Genomic DNA, 19229 nt, shown 5'->3' with positions numbered 1-19229 from the left:
ACGTCAACAACATACTCCCCCACATAACATGGCATGTGGAAAAAAATCATTATCCAACAGTGCACTCATGCTTGGTCAGTGTTAGAGCAGATCGTTTGCTGGGCTGGCTCAAGCCCTAAGAGGTGGTGGCACTGCTGCACCAGCAGCGTCCACTGCTTTTGAGGAGTGTGGTCTGCTCAGGAGCACCTGCGTCCTGCGGTGGGTGGGCTGAGGCAGCGTGGAGTGACCCAGTGTGACTGCAGCAATGCTCTGCTGCTCTGAGGGCAGGGGAAAATTTAGCTTCAAGGAAGGTATTTTAATTGGGGAGTTCACAACATCATGTGTTTCCAGGGCTATAAAATAACATATAAAACTGGCTAATTGTGCTACCACCTACCGTGCTGCGATGTGCTGTTCAAGCACCCATGAGCCTACTGTTCGATCCGTTGTTAGAGTTCGATTAGCCTTAGATTTTGCAACTCAGATCAAAATTCTGCCCTATAGAATCACAGACTGGTTTGGGTTGGAAGGGACCTTTAAAGGTCATCTAGTTCCAACCCCCTTTGCCACAGGCAGGGACATTTTTCGCTAGATCAGGTTGCTCCAAGCCCCATCCAACTTGACCTTGAACCTTTCCAATGATGGGGCATCCACAGCTTCTCTGGGAAACCTGCTCCAGTGTCTCACCACCCCATTGTAAAAGATTTCTTGCTTTTGTCCAATCTAAACCTGCCCTCTTTGAGTTTAAAACCATTGTCCCTTGTTCTGTCACTACAAGCTCTATCAAAAAGTCTCTCTCCATCTTTCTTATAAGCCCCTTTATGTACTGAAAGGCCGCAAGAAGGTCTCCCCGGAGCCAACAAGGTCTCCCCGGAGCCTTCTCCTCTCCAGGCTGAACAGCCCCAGCTCTCTCAGCCTGTCCCCAGAGCAGAGGGGCTCCAGCCCTCTGAGCATCTCCGTGGCCTCCTCTGGACTCGCTCCAACAGCTCCGTGTCCTTCTTCTGTTGGGGCCCCAGAGCTGGACGCAGCACTGCAGGGGGGTCTCCCGAGAGCGGAGCAGAGGGGCAGAATCCCCCCCCTCGCCCTGCTGGCCACGCTGCTGGGGATGCAGCCCAGGACACGGGTGGCTTTCTGGGCTGCCAGCGCACGTTGCCGGCTCATGGTGAGCTTCTCGTCACCCATCACCCCCAAGCCCTTCTCCTCAGGGCTGCTCTCCATCCACTCATCCCCCAGGCTGTGTTGATATTGGGGATTGCTCTGACCCACGTGCAGGACCTATCTAGAAAGGGATCCAGTTTTGAGGGGTGAGGAAGTGATAAAAGAGACCAGCAAGTCACTCGATACCTGTTCCAGTGATTAATTACACTAAAATGCTGGTCTTCTCATTTGAACTGTTTTTAATTTCAGCCTCTGCATCTCATATTGCTCAGTCCTGGTAACTTAAATGGCTGTATGGTATCAGAAATTTCTTCCTGCGTATTTGTAGTTATAATTAACTCCATACATAATTTGCTGTATGAGCTAAAGAGACTTGCTAGTCTCAGTCAAAACATTTTTTTTCTTTTTTTTTTTTTTTGATTGTTCTTTGCTGGCATTTTATATATTATATAGTCGGTGTATTTTTGGCTTTTTAAGTCCAGAGACACTACGCACCAGGAAGCAATTCTGTAATAGTCTGTTTTATGGAGAATACAATGGTAACGTTGCTCTGCTCTCAGCTGCCTCTTTTTTTCCCCATCAGCTGCTTCATCACACTGTTTGTGTTCAGTTTGCGATTTACCCTCTTAAGCACATTCTTTCAAATGTTCAGAAAACGTGTCTACTGGCCCATTTCCTTTGTTTCTAGAAATTCAGGTTAACAGGGTTTAAGGCCAGACAGCAAATGATGAATTCATCTGTCCTTTCTAAAACATTATGATATATTTCACAGAGTTACTTTAGCAGAGAACTTAATAACTGTGTTTTTTGTTGAGCAACTTTTCCAGAAAGCTTTGTTGTATAATCAGTCTTTTCATTGCTTTCATTTGTCATCAGCTTTTTTGATCTGCAAATTTTCTTTGCAATTGTTTTATAATTTCATTAACGTTCTTGATAAAGATGCCAAATAGCTGTGGACTTTGGGACCCTCTAGGACAAATCCTTATTTACTAACGAGCATTTAGTGTGGTCCACCAGTATTTGTGTAACACGTGGGGCCAAGAACAACCTTACAGGAATTTACGATGTCAATAGCTACTTTTGCCAACCCGGACCTGTAATGAATTAAAAAATAATGTTTATAGAAAACTGTTCTCTGTGAAACCATGTTGGTTGGTTTTATTTATGATGTCCTTTAGTGCCAGCTGTTGTGTTGGTTTTCCTGGGAGATTTCAGACTGATGAGCTGTACTTACACTGACTACACAGCTTGTAATTTTTTAAATACCGGCACAACACCAGAGTTTTGTTTCTTTTTTTTTTTTTTTCTTGGAGGAGAGAGAATATCTGGTTGTTTTGGGGGTTGTGTTGTGGGTTTTTTTCTTTTCTTACTCCTCAAGGATTTCCCCATTGTTCCAAGAATTGTTAAAAGCCATTAATGATATTCAGAGAACCTTTTGGGAGGTTACACAGCTGCGGGGCTGACCAGCACGGGGCTGTGGGGCTGACATCACCTGGGACGCTGCCGACTGTGATGCTACTAACGAAACCAATGCTGAGCACGGTGTTATTTCTCAAGGTGTTGCTTGCCTCTGAAGGCCAGCTGTCTTCAACATTAAATAGGTCGATTTCATAATTAAGGTACAGCAGAGGATGAGGCGCCTGGGCCAGCTCAGGCTCCGGCGGGCTGTGCCCGTTTGCGCGGGGGCAGCGGGTCACAGAGCAGCGCTCAGCTGGGGACGCTGCGTGTGCCCAGGGCTCCTCGTTCCTTCTCTCACGGGGGTTGGCTTTCCTGCCCCAGGGCCGGTGCTTTGTGCGTTTCTCTGCTCTTCTGCACCCTCGTTTGTAGAATGAGCAACAACAAATAAACGTCTCCCCTGGGGTGCCCCTGTGGGCTTTGGCAGGGGCTGATTTCGGTTCCCAAGCGAAGCAGCTCAGTAACTTCCACAACTCTGTGCTCAAGGACCGAGGCAATACTGGATACTCTTGCCATCCATACACCCATCAGATCTCTTTTTAGCTTTACTTGGTTCCGATGCCTCCACGTGGTGTTAATGACCTGGGAAAGGGCTGAGTGGTAACGTCGTTATCAATGTGTCCATACACAGGACACCCACATCTCGAACGCCACGTGCTGTCTAAGTTGTCTCATCTCAAAAGGGTAGAAAAGAAATCACCAGCTGGGAAAGATGACGAGGGTCCGCGGTGTCACAAATGGTGCTGTGCATATGTGCAGCAAACCATTATTAACTGTTTCTTACAATAGAAACTAGGAAGCACCAGAAGAAATAATTGGGCAGCTGGTCTAAACCCAACAGCATAAATTACTTTTCACACTGCACATAATTACACAGCCAAACTCTTGACTTCACAATACCCTGTGATAACCAGAAGTATAAATGTCTATTCTTGGGCAGCACTGAATTCCCCCAAACCAATTCTGCAGCAGCTGGTAAAAAAACGCCATCAGCAAATGAACGAAAAAGGAGGATCGGGAATTATTAATGATTAGCAGAGGGGCTTTCCACAGTTCAGAAAGTTCATGAAGTCTCACAGGGTTGATATCCACAACCTGGTGATGGATCTGAGCCCATTCCCTGGCTGAAGGCAATGGGAGAATTTCCTGTAGCAGCTTTATAGAAAATAGCTGTGGTTTGCTGCACCTTTGCCCCTTATTATTATTATCACAAGGGACCAATGATTTAATTCCACCCCAATGGGAGGGAAATAAGATACAGCAGCTGGCACATGGACATGGCTGAACTGGTGTGAATGAACCCTCACAACTTACCTTGGAAATAACCTTCCAGCAAGCAGAAGGCACGACAACAGCCACTGCAGACCAGCAGCCGCGGCAGCTCCGGTGAAAGCACGTGGCAGGCAATCATGGGACCGGTCAGGGGACAGGGTCTGGGGGTGCAGGGGCACATCTGGCATCTGCACCTTCCCCAGCCCTCCTCTAGGCCAGCCTGCAGCTGGCTGAAGGACGATGCTCACCTGGAAAAGGCCACCCCGGGTCAGAGCAGCAGCTGCTGGCTGTTCCCGTGGGCATAACCAGGTCACAGCTGGCCATGGGAGGCTCCACAGCAGGGAGCTGGAGCAGCCGGGACCTCAGCCCGGGCAGCACCAGGACCTCAGCCCAAGCAGCGCCGGGACCTCAGGCTGGGCAGCACCGGGACCTCAGCCCGGGCAGCGCCATTCTGTCACTCTCTGGAGGCAGAGCCAGGCAGAACAGGGCCTGCACAGACGTGCTGTGTCAGGGAGAGGAGGGAGGATGTGGAGCCTTGCACAGACACTCATAAACTTGGTGTTTCTTGGGGAAATAGTTGCACGAGTGTGGTGTCGCAGGAAGGGGGCAGTCACAGAGGTGTCTTTGGGCTCAGTCTATAAATAATAAATACTGGAAGTGCAAACTCTCCACACATATTTTATTATCATTTGAGTGATTGGGTTTTTGGCCAGGCAAAATTCAATTTGCAATCACAAATCAGGAGCTAATACATCTAAATTGTATTATACGCCTTGTAGTGCCTTGTACTGGGAATTCAGTGGGGAAACGCAGCAGCAGGCTCGATCCCAGCCTCCCCTCTGCAGCTTGGGCTGGGGGCCCTGCAGCCCCGTGCAGGCTGGGGTGACGCTGTGCAAGCCAGGGAGCAAACCAGTAACCACCGCAGCTCTGCAGCCTGAACTGGAGGATCCAAACCAGCGACCGGACAACATGTCAGGGCTCAGGATTGTGCTCCGAAGGCTGAGACATGATACTCGTGTGTAGCAAGAACATACTGGGAGGTGTCCAGTAGAGCACGCAAACATACGTATAGCAGGAAGCAAAGTCATGGTGCTGGTAACAGTTGGAGCTGAATTAACAGCTTAGTATGCAGGTGAAATAATTAATCCACTAAAATGCAAACAATACACATTGTAGAAGTCAATTACCAATAGAAAAAAGCCTGGTATGAAGTTAAGCCAATGGTTCGGTGTACGGGACAAACGACCTGACATGGGTTATGTGGGTTAGAGCTGCAGCGTGACCAGAAGCCGTTTGACACGAGCACACACATTTGTGCCTGGTGCTCACGGGGCTGCCCGAACAGAGAGAGCCTGACTCCTTGGCTGGTGGCAAAGACGGGCTGTGGAGTGGTCAGTGACACCAACCACCGGGTTAACAGCCAGCTCTGCAATAGCCAAGCGTGAATCAGGCCACCGCTACAGAGACCAAGTGAGAATGGGTCTGGCAGAGAAGAGACAACCAGCAAACTGTTCCTCTGAAGCCTCTTGCAGCTGCCAGCTCTACCGTTGGCTTTCCTTGGAGTTCCCTCCCCAGCATGCAGACGGAGGGAGGAGGACTCTGCTGGGAAAGCAAGATGAGACTCGCCTTTGTCCTGGCCACTGTTGACTGCGGCAACGATGAAGCTCAGCGTGGGAAGGAGGCAATGTCCTGATCCACTAAGAGCACCTGAAAAGCAGCATTGAGCAACCTGGACAGGGCCAAAAGACCACCTGACCTGCCATGCAGCAGCAGAGTTAACGTAGGTTCTGCCAGACTTCAGCTGCCACTTGGCTGGAACTTGTCCCCTGCACACTGACGCTGCAGATTAAATCCTTCCTATGGCAGCAGCACTACCCTGGTCTTCCACGGCTCTCCCCAAAGCACAGATCAGTTCTCCTATAACTAAGAAAGATGTCCTGAAATGACTAGGAAAGAATTTGAACTACCACACATGCACACACATGCATGTGCACCCATCAAGTGCCTTTGCTGCAGGCTGATGGCATCTGGGGCTTGGTCTAGCTGCCGTTTAGCTCCAGCTGGGCTACATGGCCAGGACAACACAGGCTGCAGCACGGGACATCAGCTGGACAGCGAGGAGCCTCAGGAGTCCCCAAGCCTGCCCAAAGTCACAGCTGGGCTGAGCCACCTTAGCAGCCCCTGGGAACCAAGGGAGCTCATAGGTTCCTACTTGGCTTGACTCCTCCTTCCACGCTCTCTTGACCACAGTAACCAGTAGCTTCCAGCCTGGAAGGTGACGGGGATGATTTAGGTTCATTTCCTTATCTCCCTACCGCTTCATGAGCCCAGGGCTGCCTCTCCTGGGCATGGGGCACAACCCACGCCTGTGCCTTCATGCTGATGTGGAGCAGCACCCCGGAGGGGCCAGAGCATCCCCAGCTGCAGAGGAGCTGGTGGGACTGCGCTGGGGCAGCAGCCCGAACGTCTGCATCTGTCAGTGCCCCACCAGTCGTGACACCAGTGTGCCAGTGGCACCAGTGGTGTCACTGCCACTGGGCACAACCATGGCTGCAGCCGAAAGCACCCCTGCTCTGGCACTGAAGCCCCTGCAGCATCACCAGCCCCAGGCTTCGCTCCAGCCTTCCAGCAGCCCCTACCTGTGTCTTGCCTTTGCCGTCTGCGGGGCAGCTCTGGCAGCCGTCGGTGCTGTGCCGTGCCCCGCAGCCAGCACCGCGCTGAGCCCGGGGCAGCCGCAGCCTGGGCGGTCCAGACGTGTGAACGCGGTGTGCGAGGGCGGACTGCGCGGGGGGAGCCGGCACTGGGGGTACTGGGGTACAGCATGCGGGGGCACTGGGGGGACTGGGGTACAGCAAGTGGAGGGCACTGGGGTTACAGCATGCGGGGGGCACGGGAGGACTGGGGTACAGCATGCGGGGGCACTGGGGGGACTGGGGGTACAGCATGCGGGGGGCACTGGGGGGACTGGGGGTACAGCATGCGGGGGCACTGGGGGGACTGGGGAACGGCACAGGGGCAGCACGGGTGGCTACGGGGTACGGCACGGGGCGGGGGCAACACCGGCAGCCCCCGGGGGCGGCCCCGCCGGTGCGGGGGGCACGGCTCGGGGGGCTTGGGGCGACCCAACCGTTCTGGGGCCCGGCTGGGAGGCGGCACCGGAGCCGCTGCGGTGCCGCTCGGGGGGCGGCGCGGGGCGGAGCGGGACGGGACGGGGCGGTCCCGGCGGCTGCTCCGCCCCCCCCGCGCTGCGGCCGGGGCTCGGCCCCGCTCCGTCCCGCGGCGCAGGGAGCCGGGCCGGTGCCAGGGCTGCCGCCCGGGCCGGGGCCGCAGTCCGGGCCGGCCCGCCGCCATGGGCCGCTTCCCGGCGCTCCTCAGCCCCGTCCTGCTGCTCGTCGGCTGCGACCTCTGCCTCGTGCGCGCCAGTAAGTGCGGCCGGGCCGAGCCGTGCCGGGCCGGGACCGCGCGTCGCCCCGCTCCCCGGGGTCCCTGCCCCGCTCCCGGGGTCCCTGCCCTGCTCCCGGGGTCCCTGCCCCTCATCCCCGGGGTCCCTGCCCCGCTCCCGGGGGCCGCGCTGCCGCCAGCGGCGGGGCCGGCGCTCCCCGCGCTGGGACCGCGCCGTGCGCCGTGCGGGGGTTCCGCCGCCCTTCGCCGGGCGCCGGCCCCTGCAGTGGGCTGGGGCTCCGCGCCGGACCCTCCCGCCGCCCTTCCCCCGGCACGGCCGTGGCCGCGGCGCCGCGGGGCCTGGCCCTGCTCCCCCCGACCCCGGGCACCCCCCGCGGCTGCCCCCGGCCCCGGGGCTCCGTGGCCTCCGAGCCAGCGGCGCCTCCGGCCGTGCCGCGTAACCCCCCGAGGGACGGGTGCGATCGTCCGGCCGTGCTGCCCCCCGCGCACGGCACCGGGGCTCCCGGAGCGGCCGCCGCGGCTCTGGCTCCCGCAGCCCCCGCTCTGGGCTGTCCTTGTGCGGGCCCCCCGGTTCTCGTGCTCGCCCCTCCGCGGTGAGCAGCGGGGCCTGGGGGAGCTGCTGCCCCGGGCAGGGATGCCCCGGTGCAGGGCTGCGGGCTGGTCCCGCGGTGACCGGTGTTCTACGTGCCTCCTGCCGCGCTCCTCCGGGCTGCTGGCACCCCGCGTACCCCCGGCCTGCCTTCCCCTGCCTTGTCCGAGTGACCCGGTGCCGGTGGCAGCCTCCTGCTGTCCCTTTGTCCCTTGTCGGGTCACTGATGTATTACACTGAACCGCGAGGATCAGGCGTGTTCCGACAGGCTCTGCCGTGTTTCCAGTCTCCTGGCAAAACACGTACTCCAGGGCCTGACGGATCCAGGGAGAAATGCAGGCAGGGCTGTTAAAAAGGGGCCACTTATTTTTAGCTGTGCAGTCTGGTGCTCACCTCCCTACCGCAGGGCTCGGCTGGGCAAACATCTGGGTGCCCTTGAGCAGCCGTCCCAAGGGCATGGGCTGGGGCGCAGGTGAGGTCCCCTCCTCGGGATGGGGCGGGCGCTGGTGGGGCTGTGCCCCATCCCTGTGCAGTGCCACGTCTGCCAGCATCACTCGAGGGACGTCTCCGGCCCTTTTGTAGGTTACAGACGCCATCCCGTGCTGAGCTGCCCGCGGGTCAGCCCTTCCCGCTGCCCACCCCCGGGCCTCAGCGCTGCTGGCTCCTGCACACGGGAGCAGCGCTGCCCACCTCTTCAGCAGGCCTGAGGCGTACTGACAGCACGAAGGGGTGCACCAGGCCTTAAGGGATTGCTCTGGCTGTGGTGGTGCCCAGTTCTTGATGTGGCTTTAATCAAAACTGAGGCTGGATCGCTTATAAATGATGCAGAATCATTAGCGATTAATGCATGGGGCAGGGTGTAGCTGTGGCATGCTTTTCCCAGAGAGCTCAGCGGGGTGTTGGAGCATCTTGGCTTTACAGGAATGTTTTTAATAGTTGGCTTCAGAGAGCACATTTTTTGGAGCCCTTGCACTCACAGTGCTTTATGGCAACAGCTCTGGCACGGAACTGCTCTGACCTCCGCTGCAGAGCAGGCTGGAGAGCGTTAGGCTTTGTGTGGGGATCGTAGGCAAAGCCTTCTGTGGCGCGAGCCGTCCTTTGGAGGTCTTGTAACGACTTTCAGTGGGGTCTCATCTTGCATATCCTTGGGATTAAACATTGCCCCGTGTTTCTAGAGTGAACTTCCCTAGTTTCAACTTCTGAAACTCCTTGTCCCGTCTCTTCCCACTAGGCACACAAATCCCGTGGGCTCAGAAATGTCTTTTCTGCAGTTTGCTGCACTGCAAACTGACCGAGGGACACTCATTTTTCCAGTGAAGAGCTGCAGCCCGGACGCCTTCGGGTCTCGGTGCCACGCGGGTTCGGGGCTGCTCGCCTGGAGCCGGCACACGGCGTGTTCACAGCGTGTGAGGTCTGGAGCACGGACCGACCATGCGTGCCGTGGCTCCGCCGTGCCCCCGTGTGCCCCTGCCCTCCCCTCGCTGCCTTTGGGACACTTGGGGACTGGCTCTGGCTGTTCCAGCAGATCACGCTGGCTTTGAGCGCGCTGTCTGTGCAGTTTGATACCAGGGTGGTATCCCCGGGGCGAGGCCGTGCTGCTGCTTGTGGGTGGGGGTCCCTGCTCAGGGCCTGGGCCAGCTCTGGCTAACACAGCTCAAGCGATACTGTCAGCCCTGGGTGGACCCAGCAGCGTGGCTCCTGGATCAGGGCAGTGCCCTTGTTCTCAGACCATAGAGTGACTCAGCCCCAGGGCCATGTCTCAGCATCCCCAGCCCCCAAACCCGGGCTGGGCCAGGCTGGGCTCCATGCAGAAGCCCAGAACATTCTTGTGCAGAGCAGGGAGCCTCCTGCAAGCTGCAGCCACAAACTTCAGTGTCGCAGAGATGTCAGACCCTGCCTTTGATTTCCCCACAGACACTTAAAGGTAGGGAAGTCCAGCTGCCCACTTTGGGCACGTTCAGACCTCTTCTCATTCTGTTCGCTGTAAAAAGCTACTGCATTTATTACTGTAGATATTTCCTGTGAAGCACCAGGTCCTGTTCTTGTCCTGAGGCCAGCTGGCAGGGGCTGGGCACATCCGTAGCACTAAGCTCGTGAGTTCCAAAGAGGGAGCACGTCAGTGCTACCTGCTAGGAACAGTTCATGGCTCGTGCTGACTCCTGAGCCGTGCCCGGGAGCGGTTTGGGAACATGCTGGCTGGTTCAGACCAAAGCGGTTCCTGGGACCCGTCCCTGCCACTGGGTTCCTGGGCTGTTCCTGACCCCGTGACATTTGCTAGCGTAGTGGTAGCCTTGGACAACTGTCCTTGTGCCTGATGGCCAGCAGAAACATTGCAGCCCCCAACATGTACACACCTTGAGATGCTGCTGCCTGGGACAGTGCAACGGAGGGGGTCAGCACCCTGGCAGGGTGCTGTCTGCAGCTCCGCTGTTCCTGGTGCAGCTGACTTGCACGCTGGCCGTGGCTGGAGCAGAAAACCAGACCACATCCGTGGGGAGCTCCATCCTGAGCGCACAGAACGCACGTGCCCCAGTCAGTGGCCACAGGGACTGCGGCTCTGTTCAGCCTGTTTTGCTGCTGGCTTATGGGAGTCCAGGGCGTGCAGGTAACGACATGGCTCAGAGAGTCCCTCACAGGTTACGGTGACGAACCAGAGTCCCACTGGCAGAACTCTAAGGAGACGCCCTCTCACGGGATAAGGGATATTTGAGTGTATCTTTGAATCCTTTCCAGTTTTCCAGCCTCCGGTTCTGGACGAGACGGCACGGCACCCTGCGATGCCCTTGCTCAGGTTGTCTCCGATGTCTCTGTCTCCTGGTGGCAGCTTCCGTGGGGGACGCGCTCAGCCCCAGGGTCTCTCTGAGAACGTGTTTTCTGGGCTCTGTGGGTGACCCTCCTGTCTGTCTCGGTCGCCCATGGCAGACCACAAGCCTGTGGGAGTCCCAGCCTTTTCCTGGTGAGGTCTGTCATGGAGCTGGGTGTGTTCAGATGTGAGTGAGTGCTTTGAAACAGCTGACCTGCAGGAAGGACCTTCCCTCGTCACTCTAACCGGGGGGGTTGTTGGTGTCTACAGTTATCTTTTTTCTTGTTCTCAGGTGCCCTCTGGGGCTCTTTCTCTGTATAAATCACAGCACTGAACTTGTGCTACACCAGCAGCTTGTAAAGGGATGTTGTTCTTGTCTACAGGGAGAGAGGACACACAAACAGCACCTCAGTGTCTGTCTTCGTGAGCTCCTGTGCCTAATTTCCAGACAAGATTTGGCTTTGATCGCAGGCCTGTGTGCCTGTGTAGGATCCTGCCATGCTCCTAGTGCTGTGATGGTGCAGACCACGGGTCAGTGAGTCCAGCTTTCTGAAGGGTAGCGAAGGCTGAGAGTTGGTGCCAGCTTTGCAGCCAACGGCATTGCGCTGCTGGGGGAGTCTGCTCTGCCTTCTGCGTCGGGCTTCCCTCCCCGCTCTGGAGCAGGGAGTGGTGCCAGGCAGATGAGGTGGCCAGATTGAGTTGCACAGCGTGTTTATTCCAAGCTGCCCCATTTTTCTGTCACAGTTGATATATAAATGCTGTGTCTGGGCTGCTTCCTACGCAGTTCCGGGTGGTGTGCCAGGCATTCGTGATGTGCACATCCGCGGGGCAGCCCCAGAGCTCACAGGAGCCTGATTTCACCGCCACAGCCTCTGCTGAAGAACTGCATTAATGTAGGATTTGTTTGGGCTTTCTGGATCCTACAGACACGTGGGGCTCCCCTGCCGAGAATCCGCTCTGTGCCCGGGCAGAGCCGGAGCGTGTCACGCCACGCAGCTGCTTCTGCTGGCGCTGGAGCTGGATGGAGTGACTTTCTGACAGATGAACGAGCAGTGGTGAAGGTGCCTCAGCTCTGCAAGGCGCTGCCCCTGTGAGGGCTGGTGTGGATGTCACCCTCCTCTCTGGTAGCAGGGTCTCTGTAGGAACTTTTCGTGTGATTCTGAGCTGCAGGGACTGGTCGAGTTGCCATGGCAGTCTCCTAAACTCTGTATTTCCCACTCCGGTGTCTGGGAGCCTACTGGGGGCCCTCTGTGTCCTTGGCTGGGTCTGGCAGCCTGGGCCCGTGGTCAGTGCTCCCTGTAGCCCTGGCCGGTGTCCTGCCATGGCAGAGGCCCCGTGGTGGTGTGTAGGGGCGAGGGCCTGTTCTGAGACATCTCCTTCTGCTTCTTTCCCTCGCCTCGGTCCGTCCCTGGCTCACCCAGACAGGCCACCGTCCCCTGTCAACGTGACCGTGACGCAGCTGAAGGCAAACTCTGCCACGGTCTCCTGGGATGTCCCGGAAGGAGACGTGGTCATCGGCTACGCCATCTTACAGCAGGTACCCGGGCTCTGTCCCCGGGGGGCTGGGGACCCTCTCACTGGTTACCAGCGTGCTCCTCTGTCAGCCCTTCTGCCGCAGTTGGAGCTCCTCTGGCACCCGCCCGAGGACACCTCTGCTGCTGGGCAGCCCTGTCCGAGCCACCCGTCCTGGGGGGAGGCAGCAGGAGGCTGTGCTGGGGGTAGCTGTCCCTCCAGCAGCTTCTCTGGATAAGGATGGTGCTTCGGCCATGACATAACCCTTCTTTGCTTGCCTTGACACGCCTCCACAGCCCCAGGGGACGGTGGCTTCTCCAGGGAGGCGCCTGGCTCTGGGCCGCACAGGGATGCTGCATAGCGAGGTGCTGGCCAGCCTGGCCCGCGCAGGGGTGGATGGTTGCCTGGGGAGGGAGGAGCAGGGCAGCGTGCCCAGCGCAGCCCTGCAGAGAGGGGCCGGTGCCCGGTGCCGCTGGGCACGGCCTCCCGGGCTGACGGCTCGTGCTCCGGCAGCGGCAGGATGGGCAGATGCAGCGCTTCATCCGGGAGGTGAACACCACCAACAGGGCCTGCGTGCTGTGGGACCTGGCCGAGGACGCCGACTACATCATCCAGGTGCAGAGCATCGGCCTCTACGGGGAGAGCCAGGCCAGCAAGCGCGTCCACTTCCGCACCCTGAAGGAGACCGACCGCCTCCCTTCCAACAGCTCCAACCAAGGTGAGGCAGCTCCTTCCAGCCGCCCGCGTGCCGCTGGGGGGGCCACATGGGGAGGTCTCCACGGCACACCAGGGCCTGCCCGGGGCAGCAGGCTGCTTGGGACACACGAGCAGGGTTGTACAGGCTGCTGTCGTGTCCGCTATGGCCACAATAACGTCCCCAAGCCCTGGTTCACAGCCCTCCTGCCCCAGGTCTTGGCACCCTGTTCAGCTGAGCAGGCTGTGGCCAGGACAGCTGCTGTGGCTGGCTCAGCTGCTGCCCGTGGGAAGCAACCACCGGATGGGTTCTCACACCTCCCAGCCTGCACTCTGCCAAAGGACAAAGGATGTACCCCCATGGTCTCCTTTCCTGCTCATATCCATGTTGTGCCTTCTTGCCTTGGGTTTGCCTACATGCTGGTCATGAATCCAAGAGAGCTGACCCAGAGGGTGTCTGCTGGGCACAGGAGTCTGTCTCCAGCACCAGCCATAAGAGGGGGACTTGGGAGGAGTGTAACAGAGCAAGCAGGTGGCTTAACTTTCCTCAGAACATTTGTGTTCAGCTCAGGGCCTTCCTGACCTGCCCTGGTCCCTGCGCAGGGAGTAACCTCAGTGATTACTCCCACACGTTGTGCGGTCCCTGCTTGAACCCAAACAAGCTGTTAGAATCCCTGACCGCCTCTGGTGGCGAGGATGGTTTATCTGACACAGGAAAGCCACAGGCTGCATGTCCTCTCCCAGCCAAGATGTCATCCCACACCCATCCTTGTCGGGGGGAGGTGGGCCCCTCTCCTCTGGAGCTCCTCAGATCCTCGAGCGTTGCTGGTCCTGAAGTAGGTTCTGGTGGGAGGGTACGTGCTGCCAGCCCTGCCCGGGTTCTCTTCTCTGCAGGTGACATCACCATGGAAGGGCTGGACAAAGACAGGCAGCTGCAGACAGGCGAGATTATCATCATCGTGGCTGTGCTGCTCATGTGGGCAGGTGAGTGCCACCAGCAATGTTCTGGCAGGCTGGGGTGGAGGTGCAGTCCAGGGTCCACAGAGAGGATGGGGCTCAAGAGAGTGCGGAGGCATCTTGGCATGGGCCTGGCATCCCTCCCAGTAAGTCCATGGAGTCTCTGGAGGAGCTTGAGCCATTGGGGTCAAAGGAGCCACCACAGCCACTGCTCCACAGTGATGGCCTGGAGCGCGTGGGCTGGCTGGCCTGGCTGCTGTGCTGGCGGAGCAGGAGACAGTGTGAGACCCCAGGAGTACAGAATGACAGGGTGGGAGCATCCCAGCTGGCATTAACTGTCAGGTCACTTGGACCTTGGCTAGTTCGTCTGATAATGTTTCTGCGCTGGCTGGTAGTGGCTGGAGTAACTGTGAGGTGGGTGATTTGCTCCTGTGCAGCACCTGACCAAAGCCAGTGCTCTGGCAAACAGCAGGTTGCCCTGGGAGCAAGGAAGCCCAGGAGATACCAGCCAGCTCCTGACTGGCCACATGCAGCTGCTCTGGATGGGAAGTCATTTGTCCCCAACTCCCTTCCCAGTAAATACAGGTTTTCTAGTGGCATCTTGCAGGAATCTCTCCTTGTCCTGGCCGTGAGCACTTTTCTAGTGCGCTGGAAGGAAATGCAGCGTGGCTGCTGCTGGCCTCAAGGGCTGCCCCTCTCCACGTGCCCCAACATCTGCCTTTGGGCTCAGAGCCCCGAGCCGCAGGCACCGAGCCCCTGCGTGTGCCCCGCTGGCTTTAGCCACATCCGTGCTGCCTGCCCGAGGAGACTGGCCTGGCCACACACGCAGGGGTACCTGGGGTGGCCCGGGCTGACGCAGGCGGAGGGGGTGGGTGACCAGCACCCCAGGGCGCCCTGGGGCTGGGATGCTGTGGGCAGGGGAGGCCGGGGGCAGCCGGCTGAGGTTGTCCTTCATCCCCCGTCTTTCGGCAGCGGTGATCGCCCTCTTCTGCAGACAGTATGACATCATCAAGGACAACGACTCCAACAACAACAAGGAGAAGACAAAGCCGTCCTCGGAGCACAGCACGCCAGAGCGGCCGAGCGGAGGGCTGCTGCGGAGCAAGGTGAGCGGGGGGGCTGGCAGGAGGGGTGCTGTGTGGTGTCTGTGGTGCCTTGCTGCCTGGGCAGGTCCTGGCTCTCTCCAGCAACAGGAACACCCCAGCTCATGCTCTCACCCTGCAAACTGAGGGGTTTTAGGGTGCAGAGAGCCCTGGTCTCTCCGTGGCAGTGTGTGTACACTGTGGGTGACTGCAGGAGAAACTGGAAGAGATGGTAGGATGTGTCAGCTGGAGTGGCTCCCACATTGCAGGGTGGTGGCTGTCCTCTCGCTGTAACAGCCCCTTCACCGTGCCCCGCCACGGCTGCACCTCTTCTGCATCCCAGAGACGGGTCTAGCTCCTGGTTCAGGCAGGAGGTGGACAAGCTGGGCAGCTCTTACGGTTCCTGCACTGATCTATCACTGCTTGCTTCTGCCTTCACCGGGGCCTGCTCCAGGCTGTCACCACACAAGTTGTTCATGGGAAGGACCCCAGAGCCCCTTCCCCACCCTAACGGAGGTTCTGTACTGGGCTGTCGATGGTGGGAGCTCTGCTCACTAACTGCTCCTCTGCTTCCACATCTTGGTTTCCAGCAGATGTCAGGAGCAGAAGCTCCTTCCCGTTTGGACTTCAAGGCCCCAGTTCTCCTCCTCCAGATTTTCCAGCTTCCTGATTACTCCTTGCCAGAAAGATCCCTCCTCTTGGATCCCTGCTCCAAACTGACCTGCTTATATGGGGCTGCACACGCAGGTGCAAAGGCCTGTTCCTGCTGCTTGCAAAGTTCACCTCTACGGGGCTGATGCACCTCAGTTTGTCTTTTTGCATTCCCCATCCTCTTGGCATCCCTGCAGGTGACAACACTGCGAGTTTATCTGTGCAGTCCTTAATTACAAAGCTGGGAACAAGGTATAGGAAAGAAAAAGCTCTGCGTTCGCTTCCTCTCCTGGCTTCAGGGCCAAGATGCTGTAAAGTAGCAGAGAACAGTGCAGCTCTTGATATGAGCCCTCTTATAAAGTGTGGTCATGGGGACAGAACCACAGAACCCCAGCCTGGCTGGGATGGAAGGGCCCTCTGGAGATCACCCAGCCCAACCCTTGCCCAAGCAGGGTCACCCACAGCACGTTGCACAGGGCCGTGTCCAGGCAGGTTTGAATATCTCCAGAGAAGGAGACTCCCCCCGTCCCTGGGCAGCCTGTGCCCGGGCTCTGCCACCCTCAAAGAAGTTCCTCCTCATTTTCAGATGGAACTTCCCATGTTTCAGTTTGTGCCCGTTGCCCCTTGTCCTGTCGCTGGGCACCACTGAGAAGAGTCTGGCCCCATCCCCTTGACACCCCCCTGAGGTATCTGTGAGCATTGATAAGATCCCCCCTCAGTCTGCTCTTCTCCAGCTGAACAGCCCCAGCTCCCTCAGCCTCTCCTCGCAGCAGAGATGCTCCAGCCCTCTGACCATCTCCGTACTCCTCCGCTGGACTCTCTCCAGTAGCTCCTTGTCTTTCTTGAACTGGGGGGCCCAGAACTGCCCACAGTTACTCCAGGTGTGGCCTCACCAGGGCCATGTAGAGGGGCAGGAGAACCTCCCTCGACCTGCTGCCCACACTCTTCCTCACGCACCCCAGGACACCACTGGCCTTCCTGGCCCCAAGGGCACGTTGCTGGCTCATGGGGAACTTGTTGTCCCCCAGAACTCCCAGGTCCTTTTCTGCCAGTCCTCCCGTGCTTTGGGGATTCTCTGCCCCATGGCAAATGTCCTCCTACCTCCTCACCTACCTTTTGTGCTCTGACCCTGCACCCGCCTCCTGTCCAAGGGCGTCAGGTGTAGTGTGGCTACCACTGGGGACCAGATGGGAGTCACCAGGCGTCTGTGAGCCCTGGAGGCTGAAGCGTGTGGGGCAGGGGGGCTGGTTCACCCAGGAGCACTGGGGCATGGAAAGGCTTGCTGGGAAGGGGGGTGTGGGGTTGAAGGGACTCACCTGGAGGCACCAGGTGATGCCAGGAGAGCACGTCAGTGCAAAGGGCCGGGGCTTCAGGGGTAGCTCTGGGCGTCTCCTGAGGGAGACGCTGGAGCCGGGTCTCTGCCTCGGCTCAGGGCAGAGGGCTCGGCTGTGGCTGGCGGCCCTTCTGCGGAGAGGGGCTGCCCTGGGGGCTCTGCCCTGGGGTTGCATCCTGCGGGGCCCTAGAGCACGTTTTTCTCCCACAGAAGAAGTCTCCCTCGGTCAATATAATCGAGGTGTAAGCGCGGCACCAGCTCTGCGTCCCAGCTCCAGGCGCCCTGCCAGAGGCGCGGCGGGCGCTGGAAGAAGAGGCGTCGCCGGGCGCCCGGCCCCGAGCTCTGCATGCCAAGACCCGCGGATCAGAACTTTGCTTTCCCGAGGCGCCCGCCCAGGGACGTGCACGGGGCCGGCCGTGGGGCCACGGGGCCGGCTGCCAGCCGTGCGTGCCCCGCGCGGCCCTGCCCGTCCCGCACGCCTGGCCCCGCTCCCCTGCCGCTGTGGGGCACGGGGCTGAGGAGGGCCGGGGGGCCGCACCACCCGCCTGGGGGGCAGAGGGGCTGGTGCGCTGGCTCGAGGGGAAGCCAAGGGCTTGGGGGCAACCGCGTGGCACCGGTGCCTGCCCCGTGGGCAGCCCGGAGCGGACGTTGCTCTCAGCCGCTGTGTCTGGGCTCGGGGGGCTGCCCGCAGAGTCAGGGAGCTGCTCCCCCCAGACCGAGGGACGGGGCAGCGCGGGCATTCGCCCCGGCGCCCTGCCAGGCAGCAGGAGGGTTTGTCGGTGGGGCCGGGCCCAGCGAACGCAGCTGGAGCGGGTCCCTGCTGGAGAACGGGGCTGCGCTGCACCCCGTCACGGCCGTGCCGGGGCGTCGAGGCCTCTCCCTGCCGCAGGGGACGAGACACAAGCAAGCACGAGGCGCCGGCGCTGCCGCAGTGCCTGGCTGGGCTGCGGAGCGTGGCCAGGGCAGGGGCTGCTGGCCGGAGCCGTGCTGTGGGGCTGTGCGAGCCCCACGGCGTGATGGAGCGGGCGGTGCCGGGGCACGGCTGTGGCTTTGCCGCTGCCCTCGTCCCTCTGTCCTGACAGGGCTCTGTCCTGACACTCTCAGGCTGTTTGTGGGGGAGCTGCTGATGCCCCGGGAGCAGCGCGATGCCCGTGGTGCCAGGAGGGGATAACGTGGTGGGGCCCAGCGGGGTCTCGTCAGGGTGGGTGCTGCAGAGCTCGTCGCCGCTCTGGGGACAGCCCCAGCTTCCGCAGCATCGCATCCTGCTCCTGGCTCTGCCTTGGGGTACGGTCACTGCTCGTGTTTCTGCTCCTGGAGCCGGCCCCATGGCCTGCACCGTGGCTGATGTGACACAGAGCTGCTGGAAGGGGCTGGCCCTGAATGCCCGGAGCTGGTGGCCCACTGGCTCGCTGTTACCCGCCCCGTCTGCCTGCTCGCATGAGGATGACACGAGCCCCGGGCCGCCCTGGGGCTGGTGCAGTGGTGGTGGCTGGTCTGCGCCTGTTGGCTCCCAGAGCCTGCGGGCTCTGCAGTCTGTCGCTGGGTCTCGGCACTGCTCTGTGGCCGGGGCCGGGCCCGCGTGCCCTCTCGCCGGCGGTGGGAGGGAAGGGGGTGGTACAAGAAGGCTCGTCCTGCGGAGATGGCCGCTGGTGCCCTGGCTGCTGCGCTCCCTCCACGCTCTGCTCCGCGGGCTCTCACCGAGCCGGGGTGCTGGCTCCGCAGCCCTGGACTCAAGCATCACAGGATCCAGCGTCTTCCAGGAATAAACCTCCCAGTAAAGCACTTTCAGGACTCTTCCATCCCGGTGCTGCTCAGCTCCTGCTGCAGGACGAGGTGGGGAAGGGGCAGGATGAGCAGCTCCCTGTGGCGGGGCCTTTTCAATAAAAGCATCCTGGCTCAGAGGCTGTCCCTGCAGGCGCAGGTCTGTGTGTGCGCGCGCGTGCCCCAGCGCCGCGTGAACGTGTGTGTGTGGCCCTCAGGAGGAGACCTGCTCTTGGTGCTGTGTGGAGCTGCCGGTCCTCCAAGGTCACCTTGCACGCCCCTGGCCCTCGAGGCAGCACCAGTCCTGCACAGCCTGGACCAGCTCCCCCCCACAGACAAGGGCCACCCTTAGCACAGGGGAATGGCTCCCTTGGGGCCAGCAGCCGAGGAAGACGTGGGAGCCCCAGGGCCGCTGCAGGAGCTCGGGCACAGCCCAGGCTCTCGTGGCAGGCAGCACAGCAGAGGCACAGCACCTTGCACATGTGTGCACGGGCCCCCATCCAGCACTCAAACCCCAATGACAAGAGTAGAAAAACGCAGTTTATTTCCCTACAAAGGCAGAGCTTTCCTTTAAAAACCAGC

The 19229-nt window shown here is 59.5% G+C and overlaps 1 protein-coding gene across 5 annotated transcripts; it reads left to right on the top strand.

The window, feature by feature from the left end:
- Nucleotides 1–7148: 7148 nt before the first annotated feature.
- Nucleotides 7149–18785, top strand: FNDC4 (fibronectin type III domain containing 4). Of its 5 annotated transcripts, none has more exons than XM_068399548.1 (6): nt 7149–7286; nt 12080–12195; nt 12684–12888; nt 13758–13847; nt 14793–14926; nt 17100–18785. In XM_068399548.1, the coding sequence occupies exons 1-6, from the start codon at nt 7214–7216 to the stop codon at nt 17130–17132; spliced, it is 651 nt and encodes a 216-aa protein (XP_068255649.1). In that variant the 5' UTR covers nt 7149–7213; the 3' UTR covers nt 17133–18785. The 5 variants fall into 5 exon arrangements, with proteins under 5 accessions (XP_068255649.1, XP_068255644.1, XP_068255619.1 ...); XM_068399543.1 differs by having other exon boundaries at nt 17097–18785; XM_068399518.1 differs by lacking the exon at nt 17100–18785 and adding an exon at nt 15493–16009.
- The last annotated feature ends 444 nt before the right edge of the window (nt 18786–19229 follow it).

The sequence above is a fragment of the Nyctibius grandis genome, chromosome 1 (assembly GCF_013368605.1).
Source record: "Nyctibius grandis isolate bNycGra1 chromosome 1, bNycGra1.pri, whole genome shotgun sequence".
Classification (NCBI taxonomy): domain Eukaryota; kingdom Metazoa; phylum Chordata; class Aves; order Nyctibiiformes; family Nyctibiidae; genus Nyctibius; species Nyctibius grandis.
The sequence above is the reverse complement of the archived record's forward strand: the minus strand, read 5'-3'. Positions and strand labels throughout refer to the sequence as shown.

Coding starts and splice junctions, on each gene's coding strand:
- FNDC4 (XM_068399518.1), top strand. CDS start 7,214: ATGGGCCGCTTCCCGGCGCTCCTCAGCCCCGTCCTGCTGCTCGTCGGC. Junction 7,287..12,079: donor CCTCTGCCTCGTGCGCGCCA/GTAAGTGCGGCC, acceptor TGGCTCACCCAG/ACAGGCCACCGTCCCCTGTC. Junction 13,848..14,792: donor TGTGCTGCTCATGTGGGCAG/GTGAGTGCCACC, acceptor GTCTTTCGGCAG/CGGTGATCGCCCTCTTCTGC.